The sequence below is a fragment of the Equus caballus genome, chromosome X (assembly GCF_041296265.1).
Source record: "Equus caballus isolate H_3958 breed thoroughbred chromosome X, TB-T2T, whole genome shotgun sequence".
Taxonomy (NCBI): Eukaryota; Metazoa; Chordata; class Mammalia; order Perissodactyla; family Equidae; genus Equus; species Equus caballus.
Genome location: NC_091715.1, coordinates 44,281,405 through 44,303,492, shown reverse-complemented (window position 1 = coordinate 44,303,492; position 22,088 = coordinate 44,281,405). Strand labels below are relative to the sequence as shown.

The following is a 22,088-nucleotide window of genomic DNA, read 5'->3' as shown; positions in this document are numbered from 1 at the left end:
TCACCTGACAAGAGTCTCCAGAGTGTTGTCCCTGTCTTCATTGCGTCCGGTAGCCCTCACACCCAGGCTCCACAATCACTAGAGTGCTCTTTTTAGAAAACTTTTTAGTTTGAAATAATTATAGATTCACAGGAGTTGTAAAGATAGTAGAGAGAGGTCCTATGTATCCTTTACCCAGTTTTCCCCAATGGTTATGTCTAAAATAATTATAATACAATATCCAAGCTAGGAAATTGACAGTGGTATAATTGTGTATATAGTTCTCTGCCATGTTTAGATTTGTGTAACCACTACTGCAATCAAGATATAGAACTACTCCATAACCACAAAGATCTCCCTTCTGCTACCCCTTATATGGTCACACTCAACGTCCTCCAGCACTATCTGTAATTCCTGGCAACCACTAATCTGTTCTCCATCTCTATAATTTTGTCAATTTGAGAATGTTATATAAATGGAATCATACAGTATGTGACCTTTTGAGACTGGCGTTTTCACTCAGCATAATGCCTTTAAGATCCATTCATGTTGTTGCATGTATCAATAATTCATTCCTTTTTTTGTTGAGTAGTATTCCATGGTATGGATGTACCACAGTTTAACCACTCACCTTTTAAATGATGTTTGGGCTGTTTCCAGTTTGAGGCTCTTATGAATAAAGCTTTGTGTGCAACTTCCTGCATGAAAATAAGTCTTCATTTCTCTGGGATAAATGCCCAAAAGACTAAGTGCTGAGTTGTATGGTAAGTCTATTTTTAGTTTTGAAATGAATGGCCAAATTACTTCCCAGAGTAGGGGTACCCTTTTACATTCCCACCAGCAAATTTATGAGTGATCCAGTTTCTCCACATCCAATTCAGCATGTGGTATCCTCACCATTATTTTAGCCATTCTGATAGGTATGTAGTGATACTTCATTGTGGTTTTAATTTGCACTTCTCTAATGGCTAATGATGCTGAACATCTTTCCATGTCTTCATTTGCCATATGTAAATTTCTTCAGTGAAATGTCTGAGCACGTATTTTGATGATTTTCTAACTAGATTGTTTTTATAACGTTCAGTTTTGAGTTATTCATATATTTTAGATATTAATCTAGATATGTGGTACTTGTTCATCTACAGATGTCCAATTGATCTGGCACCATTTGTTAAAAAGACTAGCCTTCCTGCAATGAAGTGCTTCTGCAGCTTTGTCAAAAATCACTTGGCTGTACTTGTATGAGGCTATTTCTGGGTTCCCTATTAGGTTCCATTGATCTATGTGTTTACACCACTGCCAATACCACATAGTCTTAATTATAATAGCTACATGATAAATCTTGTAATCAGGTAAAGTGATTGCTCCCAATTTATTATTCTTTTTCAAAAATGTTTTAGCTATTCTAGTTCCTTTGTCTTTCCATATAAATATTAGAATAATCTTGTTTATATCTACAAAGAATCCTGCCAGGATTTGGATAGAAATTGTGTTAAATATGTGTATCAATTTGGAGAGGATTCTTTACTATGTTGAGTCTTCTAATTCATGGACATTTATGTCTTTCCATTTACGTAGGTCTCCATTGCTTTCTTCCATCAGTATTTTGTAATTTTCAGCATACAGATCCTGAACATTTTTTGTTAAATTTATACCTACGTATTTCACTTTCTTTGGAGGGACTGTAAATGGTATTGCATTTTTTATTTCAGTTCCACATATTCCTTGTTAGTATAGAGAAATACAATTAAATTCTGTATGTTTATTTTATATCCTTCTAGGAGTTTTGTTGTAGATTCCTTGAGGTTTTCTACATAGACTATGTGTCATCTGCAATTAGGGACAGTTTTATTTCTTCTTTTCTGATCTGTATGCCTTCTATTTTGTTTTCTTGCCTTCCTGTGCTGGCTAGAACTTCCAGTACTATTGAAGAGCACTGGTAAGGGCGGACATCCTAGCCTTGTTCCTGATTTTAGGAGAAAAACATTCAGTCTTTCACGATTAAGTATAATGTTAGCTGTAGGATTTTTGTAGATGTTCTTTATCAAGCTGAAGTAATTCCCTGTATTCCTAGCTTTCTGAGTTTTTTAATCATGAATTGTCAAATTTTGTCAAATGTTTTCAGCATCCATTGAGATGATCATGTTATTTTTCTTATTTAGCCTGTTTATATGGTGGATTACATTGCTTGATTGTTCAAATATTGAACCACCCTTACAACCATGTAATAAACCCTACTTGGCCATGGTGTATAATTCTTTTTATATGTTGCTGAATTCTATTGACTAATGTTTTGTTAAGAATTTTTACATCAATACTGATGAGGGATATCAGTCTGAAGAGTTGTTTTATGTACTCTCTATATCTGATTTTAATATTGGGGCAATACTGGCTTCATAGAATGAGTTGGGAAGTGTTCTCTCTTCTGTTTCTGAAAAGGACTGTGTAGAATTGATGTTAATTCTTTGTTAAATATTTGGGAGAATTCTCGAGTGAAACCAATTGAGTCAGATTCCTTTTTAGGGAAGTTTTAAATTAAATTTCATTAATATTTATAGGGATATTCAAATTATCTATTTTATATTAGATGAGTTGTGGTAGTCTGTGTATTTTGAGAAATTGGTCTATTTTATCTAAGTTGTCAAATTTATGTAGAGCTGTTTACAGTATTCCCATACAATCCTTTTGATGTCTGCAGGCTCTGTGGTGATATTCTGTCCTTCTTTTTTTTCTTCCTTTATTGAAGTATAGTTGACATACATTATGTCAGTTTCAAGTGTACAACATCATGATTCTACATTTATATGCATTATGAAATGATCACCACAATAAGTCTAGTAACCATCTATCGCCATACACAGTTATTACAATATTACTGATTATATTCCCTATGCTGTACATTATATATCTGTAACTTACTTATTTTATAACTGAAAGTTTGTACCTCTTAATCCCTTTCACCTATTTTGCCCAACCCCCCACCCCACTCCCCTCTGGCAACCACCAGTTTTTTCTCTGTATCTATGAATCTATTTCTGTTTTGTTTGTTCATTTGTTTTGTTTTTTAGATTTCACATATAAGTAAAATTATACAGTATTTGTCTTCCTCTGACTTATTTCGCTTAGCATAATGCCTTCTAGGTCCATCCATGATGTCACAAATGGCAAGATTTCATTCTTTTTTGTGGCTAATAGTCCATTGTATATATAAATACATCTTTTTTTTTTTTTTGAGGGAGATTAGCCCTGAGCTAACATCTGCTGCCAATCCTCCTCGTTTTGCTGAGGAAGGCTGGCCCTGAGCTAACATCCATGCCCATCTTCCTCTACTTTATATGTGGGATGTCTGCCACAGCATGGCTTGCCAAGCGGAGCTACGTCCGCACTCGGGATCCGAACCGGTGAACCCTGGGCCACCGAAGCGGAACATGCGCACTTAACCGCTGTGCCACCAGGTCGGCCCCTATATACATCTTCTTTATCCATTCATCTATCAATGGACACTTAGGTTGCTTCCACATCTTGGCTATTGCAAATAATGTTGCAACAAATATAGGGGTGCATATATCTTTTCAAATTAGTGTTTTTGTTTTCTTTGGGTAAATACTCAGAAGTGGAATTGCTGGATCATATGGTAGTTTTATTCTTAATTTTTTGAAGAACCTCCATACTGTTTTCCATAGTGGCTGCACCAATTTACATTCCCACCAACAGTGCAGGAGGGTTCCCTTTTCTCCACATCCTTACCAACACTTGTTATCGCTTGTCTTTTTGATAACAGCCATTCTGACAGGTGTGAGGTGATAACTCATTATGGATGTTAGTAATTTGCCTCTTCTCTATTTTTTTCTTTCTTGCTAGAAGATTGTCGATTTTATTGTTCTTTTCAAAGAACCAGGTTTTTGTTCTATTGATTTTTCTCTATTGTTTTTCTGTTTTCAATTTCATTGATTTCTGCTCTTGCCTTTGTTATTTCCTCCTTTTGGTTTGTCATGGGTTTAGCTTTCTCCTCTTCTTGTTTCTTGAGGTAAAAGTTTAGATGGCTGATTAGAGACTTTTCGTCTTTAATGTGAGCATTTAGTGCTATAAATTTCTCTCTCAGCAATTATTTAGCTCCATCTCACAAATTTTAATATGCTGTGTTTTTATTTTCATTTAGTTCCATATATTTCTTTCTTTCCCTTGAGACTTCCTCTTTGACCCATGCATTATATACAAGTACTTTGTTATTTTCCAAGTATTTGTAGATTTTCCTGTTATCTTTCTGTTGTTGATTTCTAGTTTGATTCCATAGTGGTCTGAGAATATACTTTGTATGATTTCAATTCTTTTAAATTTACTGAAGTTTGTTTTATGGTCCAGGATATGATCTATCATGGCACATGTTCTGTAGGCCTGTGAAAAAAAAGTGTATTGTGCTCTCGTGAGTTCTCTAAGAGTTAATTAGATCCTATTCATTGATGGTGTTGTTGAGTTCTACATTCTTGCTGATTTTTTGTCTAGTTCTTATACCCATTATTGAGAGGGGACTTGAAGTCTCTAATTATAATTGTGAATATGTCTATTTCTCATTAAGTTCTATCAGTTGCTACATCATATACTTTGTGGCTCTTTTGTTTGGTGATACATATTTAGGATTGCTATGTCTTCTTGGTGGATTGACCAATATGTAATGTCCCTCTCTGTCTCTGGTAATTTTTTTGCTCAGAAGTCTACTTTATGTTGCATTAATATAGCCATTCCCCCTTTCTTTTGATTAATATTTTCATGGTATACCATTTTTCATCCTTTTACTTTCAACCTACCTATATCATTTATATTTGAAGTGAATTTTTTGTAGACAGCATATAGTTGGGTCATGTTTTTTATCCAGCCTGTCAATCTCTGTATTTTAATTGGCATAGTTAGACTACTTACATTTAATGTAATTATTGATATGTTAGTGCTTAAGTCTGTCATTTTTTTTTCTGCTTGTTCTCGCTGTTTTTCATATCTCTGCTTTCTTATTTTTCCCTTCCTATGGGTTACTTGAACTTATTTTAGAATTTCATTTTGATTTATCTGTAGTGTTTTTGAGTGTATCTCTTTGTATAGCTTTTTCAGTGCATTTTATAGGTATTACATTATATATACATAACTTATCACAGTCTACTGGTGTTGACATTTTACCAGTTCAAGGGAAGTGTAGAAATATGACCTTTGTTATGTCCCTTTACCCTCCCCCATTTATAATTGTCTTAAACATTCTCTCTACAGACATTGAAAACCACACTAAACAGTGTCATAGTTTTCGCTTCAATTGTGAAACATAATTTGGAAAACTCAAGAGAAGAAGGAAAGTCTACTGTATTTATCAATATTTTTGTTCTTTCTATTGTTTTTTCCTCCCTCCTGAAGTTCCAAGATTCCTCCTTTTATCATTTCCTTTCTGTGTAGAGAACTATCTTAGGGTAGGTCTGCTTGTGAAAAATTATCCTAATTTTCCTTCATTTGAGAATTTCTTGATTCCCTCTTCATTCCTGGAGGATATTTTTGTTTGATAGAATTCTGAGTTGACAATTCTTTTTTTCCAGCTCTTGAAAATATTATGCTACTTCCCTCTGGACTCCATGGCTTCTTATGAGAGGATACCTGTTATTTGTATTATTTTTCCCCTATAGGTAAAGCATTGTTTCCCCCTGGCTGCTTTCAATAATTTTTCTGTCTTTAGTTTTCAAAGGTTTGACCATGATATACCTTGGCATGGATTTCTTTGGGCTTACACTGTTTATAATTCACCCAGCTTTTTGAATCTGTGGGCTTACATCTTTTGCCAAATTTGGGACTATTCCAGCCATTATTTCTTTGAATACTTTTATAGTCCCACCCTGTTTCTCTTCTCCTTCTGGGACTCTGATTACACAAATATTAGATTTTTTGTTACAGTTCCACTGGTCCCTGTTCATTTTTTCAGTCTATTTTCTCTCTGTTATTCAGATTGGGTAATTTCTATTCTTCTGTCCCCAAGTTCACTGATTATTTCATCTGCTGTCTCCAATCTTCTGTTTAACCCATCTATTGAGTATTTTATTTCAGTTATTGTGTTTTTTAGTTCTTAATTTCCATGTGTTCTTTATGTCTTCTATTTCTTTGCTAAGACTTTCTATTTTTAATTTGTATCAAGCATGTTCAGAATCGTTTGTCAAAGCATTTTTATGATGACTGCTTTAAAATCCTTGTTAGGTAATTCAAACATCTGTGTCATCTTAATGTTGGCATCTATTGATCTTCTTTCCTCAGTCAGTTTGAGATCTCAGTTTGAAATCTTTCTGGTTCTTGGTATAATGAAGGATTTTAAGTTGAAACCTGGACATTTGGGGTATTATTTTAAAGACTCTGGATCTTATGTAAATCTTGTGTTTTAGCAGGTCTTTTTCTGACATCACTCTAGTGGGTGAAGACTCCTCACTTGGCATTGTCTGACGCCTCCCCAGCAGGGGCAAGTGAGGCACCTTGTTACAGTCTGGCAAGAGTAGAAGTCTAGGCTCTTCATTCAGCCTTTGCTGGTGGGGATATAGGTGGGCCACAGTTTTTCTGTGATGTTTGCCTGGAGTAGAGTGGTTATTATCTAAAAATTTTCTGCTTGCTAGGTTGTTCCTTTTGGGTCCTTTGGCTAGAAAGAAGAGGCTTTTCTTGGGGTTTTTTTTTTAGTATCACAATATTTTATAGCAATAGAAGGTAGCTGGAAATACTACTTGCTAACACAGACATTATGATACACAACCTCTGGGGGAGGAGTTAACAGGGAGAGTGTAGCAGAGGCCACTAGTTTAGACAGAGTCTTTCAATGGTCTGTTGAATTGATTGGATCTGCTGCTTCAGCTGTGAGCCTTCTCTGATGGTGACAGAACAGGCAATGAGAGGCCTAGAGATCTCACAGGTCCAACCCAGGGCCTGCTTGGAGTGCACAAACACAGAGGGCACATTCTTGTCTTCACACAGCAGCAGGAGGTACAGGATGATCTCCAGGGGCTTGGTGTCTGCAGCCATCACAATGAACTCAAGGATGCCTCTGTTGAGGGTTTTAGTGGCTTCACTGGCTCCTTTCTGAAGTTGCTTGTAGTTAACAAGACTCCTGAACAAGGTCCAATAGTTTCTTGGTGAGGTGGGCATCTGTGACCAGGTAGGCCTTCAGATTTACATCAGCCTCAGTCATGGCTGCGGTTCTGCAGTCTCACCACCCTTGGAGCACAGCTGATGTCAGAACACAAGTGCTTGCCTTGGCCTCTTGGGGCTTTTATCGGTCTGCACCTGTTGGTGTTTCTGGGCCGCCAGCTTGTCCCACACCCAGTCTGCGATATATGAGGCAAAAAGAAAACCCAGGGAACTGACTCACCTCTGTGTCATTTCTTGGATCCCAAGGTCCTTAGGTAGTCTGCCTTCTTCTCTTCATGTTCTAGAGTGTCTTGTGATTCTTTTATATATCATATCCTGGGCTTTTAGTTGTATTTAGCAGGAGGAATAGGGAAAAGTATATTTACTTCATCTTCCCAGAAGCAGAAATCTAGAGGGTTCTTTTGAACACACTAATTTGACCATGTCACTGCAGCTTAAAACATCTCAATGGTTCCAACTACCTACAGGATCAAATCCCAAAACAAAACCTCACTGAGGAGGAAACACTGTGTCAGATATACTTCTACATTCCCAAAGTCCAACATGGTTCTTATAAATAGTAATCACTCTGAATGCTTAATGATTAAAGAACTGGGGCTTAAGTTAATGCATTTTCCATATCAATATGTATTCTAGTGAATTATGCATTTTCCTAAAGACTGCTCCATAACCAAAAGTATGATGTGCTTACACAGACATTTTTGCTCTATGTCAAGCTATGAGAGAACTGTCAAAGCCAGAACTACACTTACCTTCCACAGGCAGCCGCCGTCGTATGGCCAGGCGTTCCATTTTCCGCTGTGTCTCTGCCAGACTGAAAAGGACCCCATATACATATTGACGAGCTGACCGGAACAGGAGAGCAGCTGGAGGCAGCTCCATGTTACACTCATCTTCAATACATACAGGGATCTTAATCTCACCCTAAGAAGAAAATGGTTCAGGGGAAAGAAGAAAATAAGTTACCTCAAGGTTTGGAATTGAGCTGAGAAGAACCAGTAGTGAACTGTAGCCTCTGTAGCCTAGCTGCTAAATTTTCTACTTGTATTCAGACAGAGTTTCAGACTAAAAAGAAGCTGTAACAAGCCCAGCTGACCATAGCCAGCTTAAAAGCTATGTTCTATTTTTAAAGTCTCTGCTATGACTGACTATAGCTGACTAAACGGGCAAAGTCTATCTTAGACATTTTGGTGGGGATGGATTTATATGGTAATACTGATGGAGAACAGCTCTGGAGAAGCAGAGGAGGAGGTAAGTAACAAGGGCATAAAGCCTCTTCTTAGATTATGTCCATCCCTAGACCAGAGTCCACGAACTTGGTGCATTATCTTCTCCGAAATCTCACAATCACATTTCTCTTCTCAAGGCCTCATTTACTGCACAGTCCCATCTCCCTGTTGGTCTTGCCTCACCTGAGGCCCTTATACAATGAGGGGTCCCAGTACACTTGGTCTGCTTTTATCTGCCTTCAGACACTAATGATCAGAATTTTCTCTGGTAATTTACGGTTCTAGGAAGTGTGAAGTATAGTGTTAAGAGCAGGGAGATAGGTGCTAATGTGCTCTCTCACCTTAGTGAGGACATGGTAGATATATGGGTACATAAGACCCCTTCGGTGTCTGTGTTCAGCAACTCGCAAGACTTCTGGAGCTACTGGAGGTAAGGGTGGAATGGTAATGTCCATGTGGTTCCTCGTAGACATAGACAGCAGAGATGGGATGTGGGGTTCACCATCACCCAGGCTGGCATCTGAAACTCCAGCATCAATGGGCTGTACCCAGGACCCTCTGTCACCACTTGGATCTTCCCATCCAGGCTGCTGCTGAAGTGTTTCTGTGATGTGACTAAAAAATTGAGAAAGACAATGCAGAAGAGAAAAAGGAGGTTGATAAAGATATTCCAACTCAAGATGTCTGTTCTGATCCCAAGGAATCTTACAAATGCTCTGGAAGTCAGGACACTAGGTTAGCATTGGACCTGATTTTCCTCTCAGTGGCCATCACTGCCCTCCTGGGTTCTTTCATCTGACACAAATCAAAGGGATCAAAAGTCATGGGAACCATTCAGAATCCTTTACACCTTGTAAAAGGCCATATTTAGAGTCTGCTTATGTTCTAAGAGCGTATTACAATTGAAACCTCAAAGCAGCTCTGTTTCCCAGGAATAATCTGCTTGGAGTAATAATCTAAGAACAGATGAGCTAGTATGAAATTCTACTGTTTTAATCCTCAGAACCCTGTTTTAGTTGCTAAGCATTAGTTACAAAGTTATTTAGTTACTACTCAACTGTTTCAATACTTCAACTCTATATAAATTACTTTCATTTGTTTTTACGTTCAATCTACTCCCCTCCCAAATTGAGAAATGACAGCCATGATATGTAGCACAACTATACCAGGGCTTCCCTAACCAGCCGCTATGCTTCCTTTTACCTCAGTGGTCTGGCTAGCTGAAAATTACCACCTGTACAAGTCAAAATGAGCACGAATTGGCCAAGCATAGAGAGAAATTTCCTACTTTGCTTAAAAGCAAAGAGCCACAGAGAAAAGCCAGAAACATACCCTTCCTCACACCCCTACCGAGGTACCAGCAAAAGAATACAGATGCTTCAGAAGTCTGTTCTGTTGGGTGCCTATACAGATACTTACTCAGAGCTGGCTCCATTTGGTTCATCACCATCAGAGGAAGAGGAGTGGGAAGAGTCTGGTCCCAAAGGAGGTGAGGCTTTGGAAGTCAGGTAATTGGGAAACTGAGATGCAGAGGAGTCATAAGAGACAGCCCAATTGGCAAAGGGGCTGTCCTGCAGCACAGGATCCTCAGAAAAAGCATGGGATTCCCCCAAAGCATGGGAGGAGAAGAGAAGAGAGGAGTTGGGTCCCACTGGGAATGGTGGTGGATATTTCATTTTCTGGGGCACATGGTGAGAAAACTAAAGGATAAAAACAGACAGAAAAGCTATTTAACATTTTACCAGGCTCCAAGACGGTTCCTTCAGAAGTTGTAACATAGTGGATGATGCCAGTAGCAGGGATAGTTGGGATACAAAGAATCTACTGAGAATAACAAGAAATAATTCTAACAGTGATGTATGGACAGAATTCTCCAGAGGCAGGACAATGGATCAATCCATGTCTCCTAGAACCATTCTTTGACATTAGCTAATCCATCTTCACAATGCCCTAGTGGTTACTGATTTGGATACTTTCTTTACATAGTCTGCCAGCCTCAAGATGAGAATGCGACATAGGTGTATATAGCCTTGACATTCTGATAACATTGAATCACTCTAATTCCTTAACTCATATTACAAAAGTCAGGAAGCAGTCTGAGTCTAATGCTAACAAATAGTCTCAGGCCTCTTAAAAGATATTACCATAGGCTTTCCAGCAGAGATAGTGCCCATCTGATTTCGTGGAAGGGGAGGATTTCCAAGCCGATTATTCCGAAAACCTGAAGCCAAGAGAAAGGGCTATACTTCAGCCAATCCTAATAATTCTACCGTGTTACATTCTGCTAACCCTGCATCACCTGAAAAATTATTATTAACAAATAAGTTACAATTTATTGAACAGTAACTATGTGCCATGCCAAGAACCTTACATAAATTATTTCGTCTGATAACAACCCTATAAAGTAGGTATCATGAGCCACATTTCATGCAAATGTGACTTGCCAAGATCACACAGCTAGTAAGCAGGAGAGGTGGAATTCAGACTCAGGCCTGACGCCAAAGACAGGGCTATTTTACATATACCAGGCCACAATGGAGGTTAGCCTCAAAAGAAGCCCAATTTAAGGAAATGGCATTGGACCCCATCTATAAACTCAAGAAATCAGGACCCTGTCTCATGTAACCTGTCTTATTACATGGAAATCAACAGAAGAATGTCTACCAAACAGGAATGACTTCTAGGAGAATACAAACAAATGATTCCACTCTGGCCCAGGAGTTCCTGAGTAACTTAGTTTCCCCTATGGACAGAGCAGCTCGGGGGCAGATGGAAGCCTTACCTAGAAAGGAAGAGGGACCCACTGGCAGCGAAGAGAGTTTGGTTGTGACTGAATAGTACTCAACCGCTTTCTTGAATCGCTCTATTTTATCTTCTGTTCTGGACTGGATGTTGGAACGTCAGATGTTCAGAAGAAGAAACAACATAAGAGTGTTTTTATCATACAATTCATAATTTGAGAGTCAAAACAGTAGCAGAAATGAAATATTTAAAGAAACCCAAGAGAGCAATTTTTCAGAAAAGATTACATAGGGAGAAAGCATTATAGAACATAAAATCTGGAATACTTAGAAAAAATTGAGTTTAAAAATAAATAAATAAAGTTTACTTATATTTTGTGCTATTCTAAAATGGTCACATGATCATTAGAAAAAATACATAAGGATAGGAAAAAAAATTACATAGTAGTACCACGCAAAGATATTTTGGTTATTTCCTTCCAGTATTCTTTAAAATAAAATTTTTTGGGGAGAAGTATTGCTGGTCTATTTTAATACACATATTATTCTATAGTTAATACCATATTCTATGTACAATTTTGTATCCTGCCTTTATTATACTATAAGAAAACTCTGAATGGCTGTATATTTTACCACTATAAATATATCATAAATTACGTACCTATTTCCTTAATACCTGACATTTAGGTTATTTCTCACATTTGGCTATTATAAGGTATGCAGCAAAGAACATATAGGTACATATAAGTTATTTCTGGATTTCAGATTACATCCTTAGGAAAATGTCCCAAAAGTGGAATTATTGGTTCAAAAGGTATGAACATTAAAACCAAAAGCACTTAAACATATACAAAAACCACAATGTGACATCACTATTATATCTACCATAATGGTTAAAATCGAAGATTATAAATATCAAGCACTGGCAAGGATATGGAGCAACTGGAATTCCAGTACATTGCTGGTGGAAACGTATATTGGTACAGTTTGGAAAACAGTTTGCCAACTTCTTGTAAAGTTAAACATATTTACCATATGACACAGCAATCCCACTCCTAATATTTACCCAGGAGAAATGAGTACATATGTTCGCCAAAAGATATGAACAAGAATGCTAACAACAGCTTTATTCATAATAGCCTCAAAGGCTTTATTCATAATAGCCTCAAACTGGAAATAACTCAAATGGATATCAACAGAAGAATGGATAAATTGTGGTATACTATACAGTAATAAAAAAAGAACAAAGTACTGATACATGCAACAATATGGTAAATCTGAAAGACATTATACTGAGTGAAAGAAGAGAAACACAAAAGAGTACATATAAAGTTCAAGCAGAAGCAAAACTAATCTATGGCAACAGAAGTAAAAATACTGTTCACTCCATGTGGTTGACGTTGAGAAGAGGCTTTTCCTTATCAAGCCTTTTCCAATGTAATTCAAAAATTCTCTTGAATATTATTTTATGACCTTCACAGTATTTCATCAAATGGAATATAAGATATTAAGTCATTTCTAATTTCTGATTATAAATAATGCTCAGATAAGCATATTTTTATGTAAGTTTCTTGGGTCCTTTCACAGGGCATATTTTTAGAAGTAGAATTACTAGGTCAAAGGATATGGTCATTCTCATAGACTCTTGACATATGATACTAAATCTCTTTCCAAAACAGATGTCTCAAGTTATATTCTCCTCATCAATGCAGGAGAGTGCCCAATTCATCATTTAGCCCCAATGTTTATTTTCTACAAAGAAATCATCTCCTAACTATAACTAATATTTGTTTCTTATAGATAAATTAAAATATATAATCAAAATCAGGAACATTTAAAACATTTATAATCTCATCTCTCAGCACATGTAATTGTTAACACTCCAGGATCTATATATAGCATTCCAGATCTCTTTATTTACATGCGTGCAGGCAAAGAAACACAGAAATCAAAATCTCCAGGTCCTCCAGCCTCACTTAGAAACAAAATAGCTCTGCTTTCTCAAAAACTTGGACTTAATATAATTGTTTGAAAAAAGGGTTCCAAATCTAAAGAATGTTTGCAAATTACTGACTTACAGAATGATATCTACAGGGTTGAGTAATGTTCCATTGTATCAAGGGTCCATCATTTACGTATTCATTATTATTTCCTTATTATATTTAATAACACACATAATAATTGAAAACAATCTCCTAAAAGATATAAGCTATACATGGAGTCTTCCTTAATATCTCCACCTCTGCATCCACTCTCCTCCCCACTGTTACCAGTTTGGTATACGTCCTGTCATAACTTTTGCTGTGTTTATATATACATATGTATGCACACTAATACGGTTTTGCTTTTCTCACATAACTGGAATCATATCATCACATTGTTTTTCAACTTCTTTTTTGCACTTAACAATATGTCTTATAAACTATTCAGTGTCAGTGAGAATAGATCTATGACCCAATCCCCTGAAATACTGAATTACGTATACTTCCCTCAATGCACCACTCTGTTCTAAGCCCTGACAGGGAAACATTTACTCTCTCTTCAAGGGGCACTTCTATGAAACCTTTACAGTGTTTTTTCCTTTGTTGTACTTATTTACTTGCTTCTGCCTCCTCATTTAAGCTCAAGTTCTGTGAGGACAAAGAATAGTTTAATCATGTTTATATCCTAGTGTCTAGCATGGGACCTTGTCTATAGAAGTTCATTCAGTATTTGATATATGATTGTATTTAATAAAGTCCTACTCTTCTTTTATAGCTTCACAGAGGCCTCAGGTAGCAGAGTAGAACTCAACACTTTGATGTTATTACCTAGTAGTTTTTGTATGTCTGTTTAGAAGAGTTCTCCTCATAATTCTACAACTGTCAAAAATGATGTTTATAAAAATTATACAGCAACAATGAAAAATGGTTTAAGACACAATGTTAAGTGAAAAAAGATTAATTTTTTTTTGAGGAAGATTAGCCCTGAGCTAATTGCTGCCAATCCTCCTCTTTTCACTGAGGAAGACTGGCCCTGAGCTAACATCTGTGCCCATCTTCCTCTACTTTATACGTGGGATGCCTACCACAGCATGGCGTGCCAAGCGGTGCCATGTCCACACCCGGGATCTGAACCGGCAAATCCCGGGCCGCCAAAGCAGAACATGCGCACTTAACCGCTGCGCCACTGGGCTGGCCCCTAAAATTTTTTACATTGAGATGACTGCCACATCAAAATGCACATATAAAGGAGACTAAGAAACACTGTAAAATATTTATTGGGGAATTAGGAGCAAAGTCTCTATTTTTTTGTTCTTTTTTTTAGTGAAAGGGGGGAATCTTTGTTATTAAGAATAGTCATTACCCAAGTTCCAAAATTCATGAAGCTACATAGGGAGCAAAAGTTATAACATTAAAAATATTCATCACTCAGGTTATTTCTATTTTTAATTTTTTTCTTTTTTTTGTGAGGAATATTGACCCTTAGCTAACATCTGTCGCCAATCTTCCTCTTTTTCCTTGAGGAAGATTGTTGCTGAGCTAACATCTGTGCCAATCTTCCTCTATTTTATGTGTCATGCCACCACAGCATGGCTTGTCAAGTGGTGCTGGGTCCACAATCGGGATCCAAACCTGCAAACCTAACCACCTCGCACCGGGCTGGCCCCTATTTTTAATTTTTTAAGAAATCTCCATACTGTTTTCCATAGTGGCTACACAAGTTTGCATTCCTACCAGCAGTATATGAGGGTTGCCTTTGCCCCACAACCTCTCCAACATTTGCTATTTTTTGTCATGGTAATTATAGCCATTCTGACAGCTGTGAGGTGATATCTCACTGTAGTTTTGATTTGTATTTCTCTAATAATTAGTGATGTTGAATATCTTTTCAAGTGTCTGTTGGCCATGTGTATTTCTTCTTTGGAAAAATGTCTGTTCAGATCCTCCACCCATTTTTTGTTTGGGTTGCTTGTTTTTGTCTTGTTGAGTTGTATGAGTTCTTTATATATTTTGGAGAGTAACCTCTTATTGGCTATATGAGGACTTGAAATCACAATTCAAAGAGATTTATGCACTCTTGTGTTCATGGCAGCATTATTCACAACAGCCAAGATGCAAAAGCAACCCAAGTGCCCTCCAACTGATGAATGGATAAGGGGATAAAGAAGATGTGGGGTGTGTGTATATACATATACACACATACAATGGAATACTGCTCAGCCATAAAAAAGACAAAATCGTCCCATTTTCAGCAACATGGATAGACCTTGAGGGTATGATATTAAGCAAAATAAGCCAGACAGAGAAAGAAGGACAAACACTGCCTGATTTCACTCATATGTGGAAGACAAACAAATACATGGATAAAGAGAACAGATTAGTGGTTACCAGAGGGGAAGGGGGTTGGGGGGTGGGTGAAAGGGGTAAAGGGGCACACATGTATGGTGAGAGATAAAAATTAGACTATTGGTGGTGAGCACGAAGCAGTCTACACAGAAACTGATAAATAATAATGTACACCTGAAATTACACAATGTTATAACCTTATTATAACCCATTATGACCTTAATAAAATAACGGGAAAAAATTCATCACTGAACTGAGCACTTATAAGATTTTTCCTCTGTCTACATACAATGGAAAATTATTCAGCCTTAAAAAGGAAGGAAATTCTAACACATGCTACAACATGAACGAGGCTTGAGGATATTATGCTAAGTGAAATAAGCCAGTTGCAAAAAGACAAATACTGTATGATTCCATTTATATGAGGTACCTAAAGTAGTCAAAATCATAGCGAAAGAAAATAGAATGGTTGCCAGGGGCTGGGGAGAAGGGAAAATGGGGAGTTATCATTTAATGGGTATAGAGTTTCAGTTTTTTTTTTTTTTTTTTTAAGATTTTATTTTTTCCTTTTTCTCCCCAAAGCCCCCCGGTACATAGTTGTGTATTCTTCGTTGTGGGTTCTTCCAGTTGTGGCATGTGGGACGCTGCCTCAGCGTGGTCTGATGAGCAGTGCCATGTCCGCGCCCAGGATTCGAACTAACGAAACACTGGGCTGCCTGCTGCGGAGTGCGCGAACTTAACCACTCGGCCACGGGGCCAGCCCCTAGAGTTTCAGTTTTACAAGATGAAAAGAGTTAAAGAGATGGATGATGGTGATGGTTGCACAACATTATGAATGTATTTAATACCACTGAACTATATACTTAAAAATAGCTAAGATGGTAAATTTTATGTTATGTGTATTTTACGACAATAAAAAAAATTGCAAGGAAAATTCATTATCCATCAAAACAGTATCCCTTACTTAACATTAGTATCTCTCCCTACTGAACATGTTGATTTCTTTCTTTGTAGGTCAATCTCTTCCTAATTGTCTGATGCAAACAGCTGAAAGTACAATGCAAATCAACAAAGTGAATAAGCAAAAATGTCATAAGGATCAGCATTTCCTAAAGACAAAGAAAATGGTGAAGGACTACTCACATCATATTGGAAGCTTCAGATAAATGAGGATCTGATGCAGTTAGTATTCAACAATGGTGGAAGAGAGAATTATGAAAAATGATGGAAGGAAATGGACTTGAAAAGAGAATTATTTGAATATCAAAAGAATGTAAGCCTTTTGGAGAAATAAAGCCCAAGTATACTTTTTATAAAAAACAACCCCCTTTATGATTATGCTAGAAAGTTAAAACATGAAGTAACAGATGTTGGATTGTGCTATCACAAATTTTTTTAGGGAAAATTATGTCCCCAAAACCAAACACTGATTTCATTCTTTATTCATTAAAAAAAAAATCTATAGAGAGGTTTCCTTTCTGGATAAGATGGAATAAACACATGCTAGCTTGTTCCCACTGAAGGTAGTTATAAAAACCAGGAGAAGCTATTTGAGGACTCTGAAAAATAAAGAGTAGCAAGAGGAATGGGGAAGAAGACCAGAATACAAATACTACTGAACCACAGGTGAGTTTAGCATTTCTTTTTCCTCCAGTATCCCCCGGTGTGGACAAAATGCAGCCTGGAACCTGGAAGCATCCATTAATGTGGACAGAGAGAATTCCAGGGACGATCCTAGTCTAGTTCTGACTGGAAGAGTTAAGATAGGGGTCTCTGAAAACTCAAGAAAGTCTATAGAAACCCTCATTTTTCTTTCTTTTTCTTTTTTTCTGTTCTCATGTGTGCCAGCCTGAAGCAAATCTGTGGTGGCAGCAGTGGTAGTTGGGGAATAGTAGGAAATTAAAACTCTGAATGCCAGGAACCTTCCTCTCCAACCAGAGGAGCAGTGGCTCCAAGAGGGTGGGGTGAGCCTCTGATGCTTTTTCTCTCTCTCTGTCCTCCTGCTACTTGGCTCCTGACACTGAAAATGAGTGGCCCAATGAACAGGGAAGTACTGAAGAGATCGTAGAGAGGGAACAGTTCAAGAAGCAACACGATGAAGTTGTTTAAGAACTCCTGGGCTCACCCTGAGCTACACAAGTATGGATCTGACACTAAACAGCACTAAACACTAAACTAGAGACTGAGAACTGAAGAGATAGACCACTATCCAAGTCCCAGACTGGCCAACAGGTGGTGTACACATGGGACTAATCCAAACAGGTTTGCAAAGGCTTTGAAAATTGCACTGACACTGAAACCACAGCCCACAGAAGACCACTTGTGGTCTGAATCTAAATGGGTCAACTGCCTCTTAAAACTATCAACATTCCTCATTATATTGAAACAAGACCAAAAATCCCATAATATTCAAAATGTCCAAGATCCAATCCAAAATTACTTGGTTTGGGCAGAACCAGTAACAACCTAACTTGCATGAAAAATTCAATCAATATATGACAATGCTAAGATGACACATGTTGGAAATATCTGACAAAGACTTTAGAGAAGCTTTATAAAAATGCTTGAAAGTAAGGGGAACACTTTTGAAACAAACAGAAAGATAGAAAGTTTCAGCAAAGAAACATAATACATAAAGAAGAACCAAATGGAAATTTTAGAACTTAAAAATACAATAACCAAAATGTTTTAAAAAACTCATTGGATGGGCTCTACAGCAGAGTAGAGATGACCAAGCAAAGAGTCAATGAAGTCGATGATAAATTAAAAGAAATTATCCTGCGTGATCTACAGCTATACCACCCTGAATGCACTTGATCTCATCTGATCTTGGAAGCTAAGCAGCGTCAGGCCTGGTGAGTACTTAGATGGGAGAACTTATCCAGTGTGAAAAACAGACAGAAAAGTAATTTTTTAAAAAACACAGAGCCTCATAGGTCTATGGGATAACACCAAAAGGTCTAACGTTGGTGCCATTGTAGTCATGGAAGGAAAGGAGAATGTGGAACAGAAAATGTATTTGAAGAAACAATAGCCGAAAACTTTGCAAATTTAGTGAAAGACATACTTAGAAATTCAAGAAGCTCAGCAAACTGTAAACAGAATAAATTGAAAGAAATCCATGTGAGACACATCATTGGCAAATTGTACCAAATAACTAAAGAAAAAAAAAACACCAATCCTACACAATATCTTTGAAAAAAACAGAACAGGAAGGAACACTTGCCAACTCATTTTATGAGTCCAGCATTACTCTGAAATCAAAACCAGACAGAGACAGCACAAAAAAAAACTATAGACCAATATCCCTCATGAAAATAAATGTAAAAATACTCAGTGAAATACTAGTAATTTAAATCTAGCAATTTAAAAAGGAATAATACACCTTGACCACATCCTGGAAATGCAAGGATGGTTCAATATCCAAAAATCAATGGACTAAAGAAAAACCACATGATTCTATCAACAGATGTAAAAATCTATTTAACAAAATATACCATCCATTAATGATAAAAATTCTCAGTAAAGTAGGAGTAGAAGAGAACTTCCTCAAACTTATAAAGTGCATCTACAAAACCTATAGCTAATATCATGCTTAATACTGAATGCTCTTCCAAAAGATCAGGAGCAAGACAAGGATATCCTCTCTCAGCACTCCTATTCAACATTGTTTGGAAATCCCAGACAGTGCAGTAAATCAAGAATAAAAAGGCACACAAACTGGAAAAGAAAGAAAGAAAACAGTCCCTTTTGACAGACAACATGATCATCTAAACAGAAAATACCAAGAAATCTACCAAAAAACTCCTAATGGTTTAGAAAGGTTGTAGAATACAACAATACACAAAAATAAATCACATTTCTATACACTAGCAATGAACAATCAGAAATTGAAATAAACAAAACATTATCCTTTACAATAGGTGCCTCAAATATAAATTAAAAAAAAAACATGTATAGGATTTGTATGCTGAAAACTATAAAATGCTGACAAAAGAAATTAAAGACAACCTAAATAAATGGAAAGACATATTGTATTCATGGATTTGAAGACTCACCAAATTCATCTATATATTTAAAGGAATTCTAATTAAAATCCCAGCAGGATTTTTTTTGTAGATATAGACAATATTATTCTAAAATGTATATGTAAAGACAAAGGACCTAGAATAGACACAATAATTTTTAAAAAGAAGAAGAAAATTGGAGGAATTGTTACCCAATTTTAAGACTTACCATAAAGCTACAGTATTCAAGACAGTGATCTATTTGCAAAGGAATAGACACATAGGTCAATTGAACAGAGTCCAGAAATAGACCCACACAAATATAGACAATTGATTTTTGACAAAGGCAATTCAATGAAGAAAGGACAGTTTTTTCAACAAACTATGTTGAACCAATTGGCCATCCACATGCAACAACAAAACACCTCACACTTTATACAAAAATGAACTCAAAATGGATGATTTATTCTAAATGTAAAACTATATAATTTTTAGAAGAAAACAGGACAATATTGTCACGCCTGCAGTTAGGCAAAGTATTCTTAGACATGACATCAAAAGCATGATCCATAAAAGATAAAAATGGATAAAAATTAAAAACTTTTGCTTTGCAAAAGACACTGTGAAAAGAATGTAAAGACAAACTACAGACTGAGAGAAAATATTTACAAGCCAGATACCTGACAAAGGACTTGTATGTAGAATATATAAAGAACTCTCAAAACTCAACAGTAAATAAACAAACAACCCAATTAAAAAATGGGCAAAAGACTGTTTATGAACAGACCATTAACCAAAGAGGGCATATGGATGACAAATAAGCACAAGAAAAAATGTTCACCATTAGTCATTTGAGAAATGCAAATTAAAGTTATGATAAGCTACCACTACACACCTATCAGAATGGCTATTAAAAAAGTACTGACAATAAAAAGTATGGTAAGGAATGGAATAGCCACTCTGGAAAATGGTTTGACAGGGTCTTATAAAGTTAAGGTTAAAGTTAAATAGTTGCTTACCATAGGACCCAGAAATCCCATTCCTAGGTATTTACACTGGGGAAATGAAAACTTATGCTCATACAAAAACCTTTACATAAATGTTCATAGCAGCTCTAGTCAAACCACCAAAAACTGAAAACATTCAAATGTCCTCTAGGGAGTGAATGGATAAACAGACTGTGGTATCTCTACACAATGTATACTACTTGGCAATTAAAAAGGCATGAATTATTGATAGATGCAACATACAACAACTTAGAAGAATCTCAAAGGCATTATGTTGAATGAAAAATACCATTCTCAAAAGATTACATCCTACATGATTTCATTCATATGCTATTCTCTAAAAGATATAACTATAGTGATAGAAAATAGACTGGTAGTTGCCAGGAGTTAGGGATAGGTTTGGGTGTGATTACAAAAGGATATCATGAGAGATTTTTGGGGTGGTTCAACTGCTCTGACTCTGATTGTGATGGTGGTTACATAAATCTATATGTGTGTTAAAAATTCATAGAACTGTACACACACATATACAAAAGTCAATTTTACTCTATGTTAATTTAAAAAACAAAACTGAAAAACCCAGAGTGCAAGTATAAATTAAATTGTTAAAAATAAAATTAACTTATTTTCTTAACTTTCAGTTTCACTTCACAAGACAAAATCCCAGTCAAGTCTTTTCATTATTAACAATGAAATACTGATTCTTGTTTTATGTAGACCTAGTTTAAGGGGTCCTTTTCATTATCCGTTATCCTCCACTAAGTAAGACTTCATTTATATTAAAATATACATTGAAACAAACAAACAAACGAGTACCCCAGATTATAACCATAGTAAGTTGTTTCTGGGTAATGAGATTTTAAAGTGATCTTTTTTCTTTGTTTTTTAAATTTTCCAGAATGAGCTTGTAGAACTTTGATAATCAGTAGAAAAAAGGTAAAGAATCCTTTCAATCCAGACTAGTAATGTTTTCTAAAGGAAACTTTGGGGCTCCAGTCTGTAAGCATGGAGAAGACAAGCAGCTAGGAGGAAAGAAAGTAGGCAGCACAGAAAAGATCAGATCTGCGGGTAGTACTGGTGAAGGTAAGAAAACCCGTGACTCTTGGAAGGGGAAGGCTAGCTCACCTGAGACTGTTTGAAAACATCCTTCCCAACCACATCCAGATTTGAGGGGTCTTTGATGGAACTAACATACTCGGAAACAGCCTTGATCACCACATCACAGGGAGGAAGAACCAGCTGATGAGCTCGGACCTAGAAGAGGTAAGATAAGCAAGGGATACTGGATACTGACATCAAAGATGGAGCACTAAGAAAAAGGGTGAGGTAGGGGTAAGACACAGAATTCAAATTCAGTAAATCCACTGAGAGACAGTTAAAATCTTTTCTTTAAACCAGTTTTGTCTCTAATTCTCAGTAAAGAACATTTGGAAAAGATTGAAAAGTATAAAGAAAGAGATAAAATCGTATCATCCATGATCCTACTACAGAGATAACCACTATTTTAGGACACTGCTATAGTTAATTAGTTTTCTTTCATGATACATTTTGGGTGCTTCCAATTTTTTGCTATTAAAGGTAATATTGTAACGTGTGGACCATGTTTGGATCCTGATGTGAACTAACCCCAAAAAGGCCTTTT

General features: G+C 36.6%; 1 protein-coding gene and 1 pseudogene across 1 annotated transcript in view; both read right to left on the bottom strand.

Moving 5' to 3' along the window:
- FAM120C (family with sequence similarity 120 member C) overlaps positions 1 to 22,088 on the bottom strand; it is a 99,747-nt gene that overhangs the window by 50,288 nt on the left and 27,371 nt on the right. The window contains exons 4-9 of the mRNA XM_023633606.2: positions 21,572 to 21,700; positions 11,146 to 11,248; positions 10,508 to 10,584; positions 9,783 to 10,063; positions 8,705 to 8,978; positions 7,887 to 8,058 (exon numbers count right to left, since the gene is read on the bottom strand). Coding sequence (XP_023489374.1) covers positions 7,887 to 8,058; positions 8,705 to 8,978; positions 9,783 to 10,063; positions 10,508 to 10,584; positions 11,146 to 11,248; positions 21,572 to 21,700 — 1,036 coding nt within the window. The remainder of the gene's footprint in view (positions 1 to 7,886; positions 8,059 to 8,704; positions 8,979 to 9,782; positions 10,064 to 10,507; positions 10,585 to 11,145; positions 11,249 to 21,571; positions 21,701 to 22,088) is intronic.
- Positions 6,778 to 7,282, bottom strand: LOC138921833 (NHP2-like protein 1 pseudogene; annotated as a pseudogene).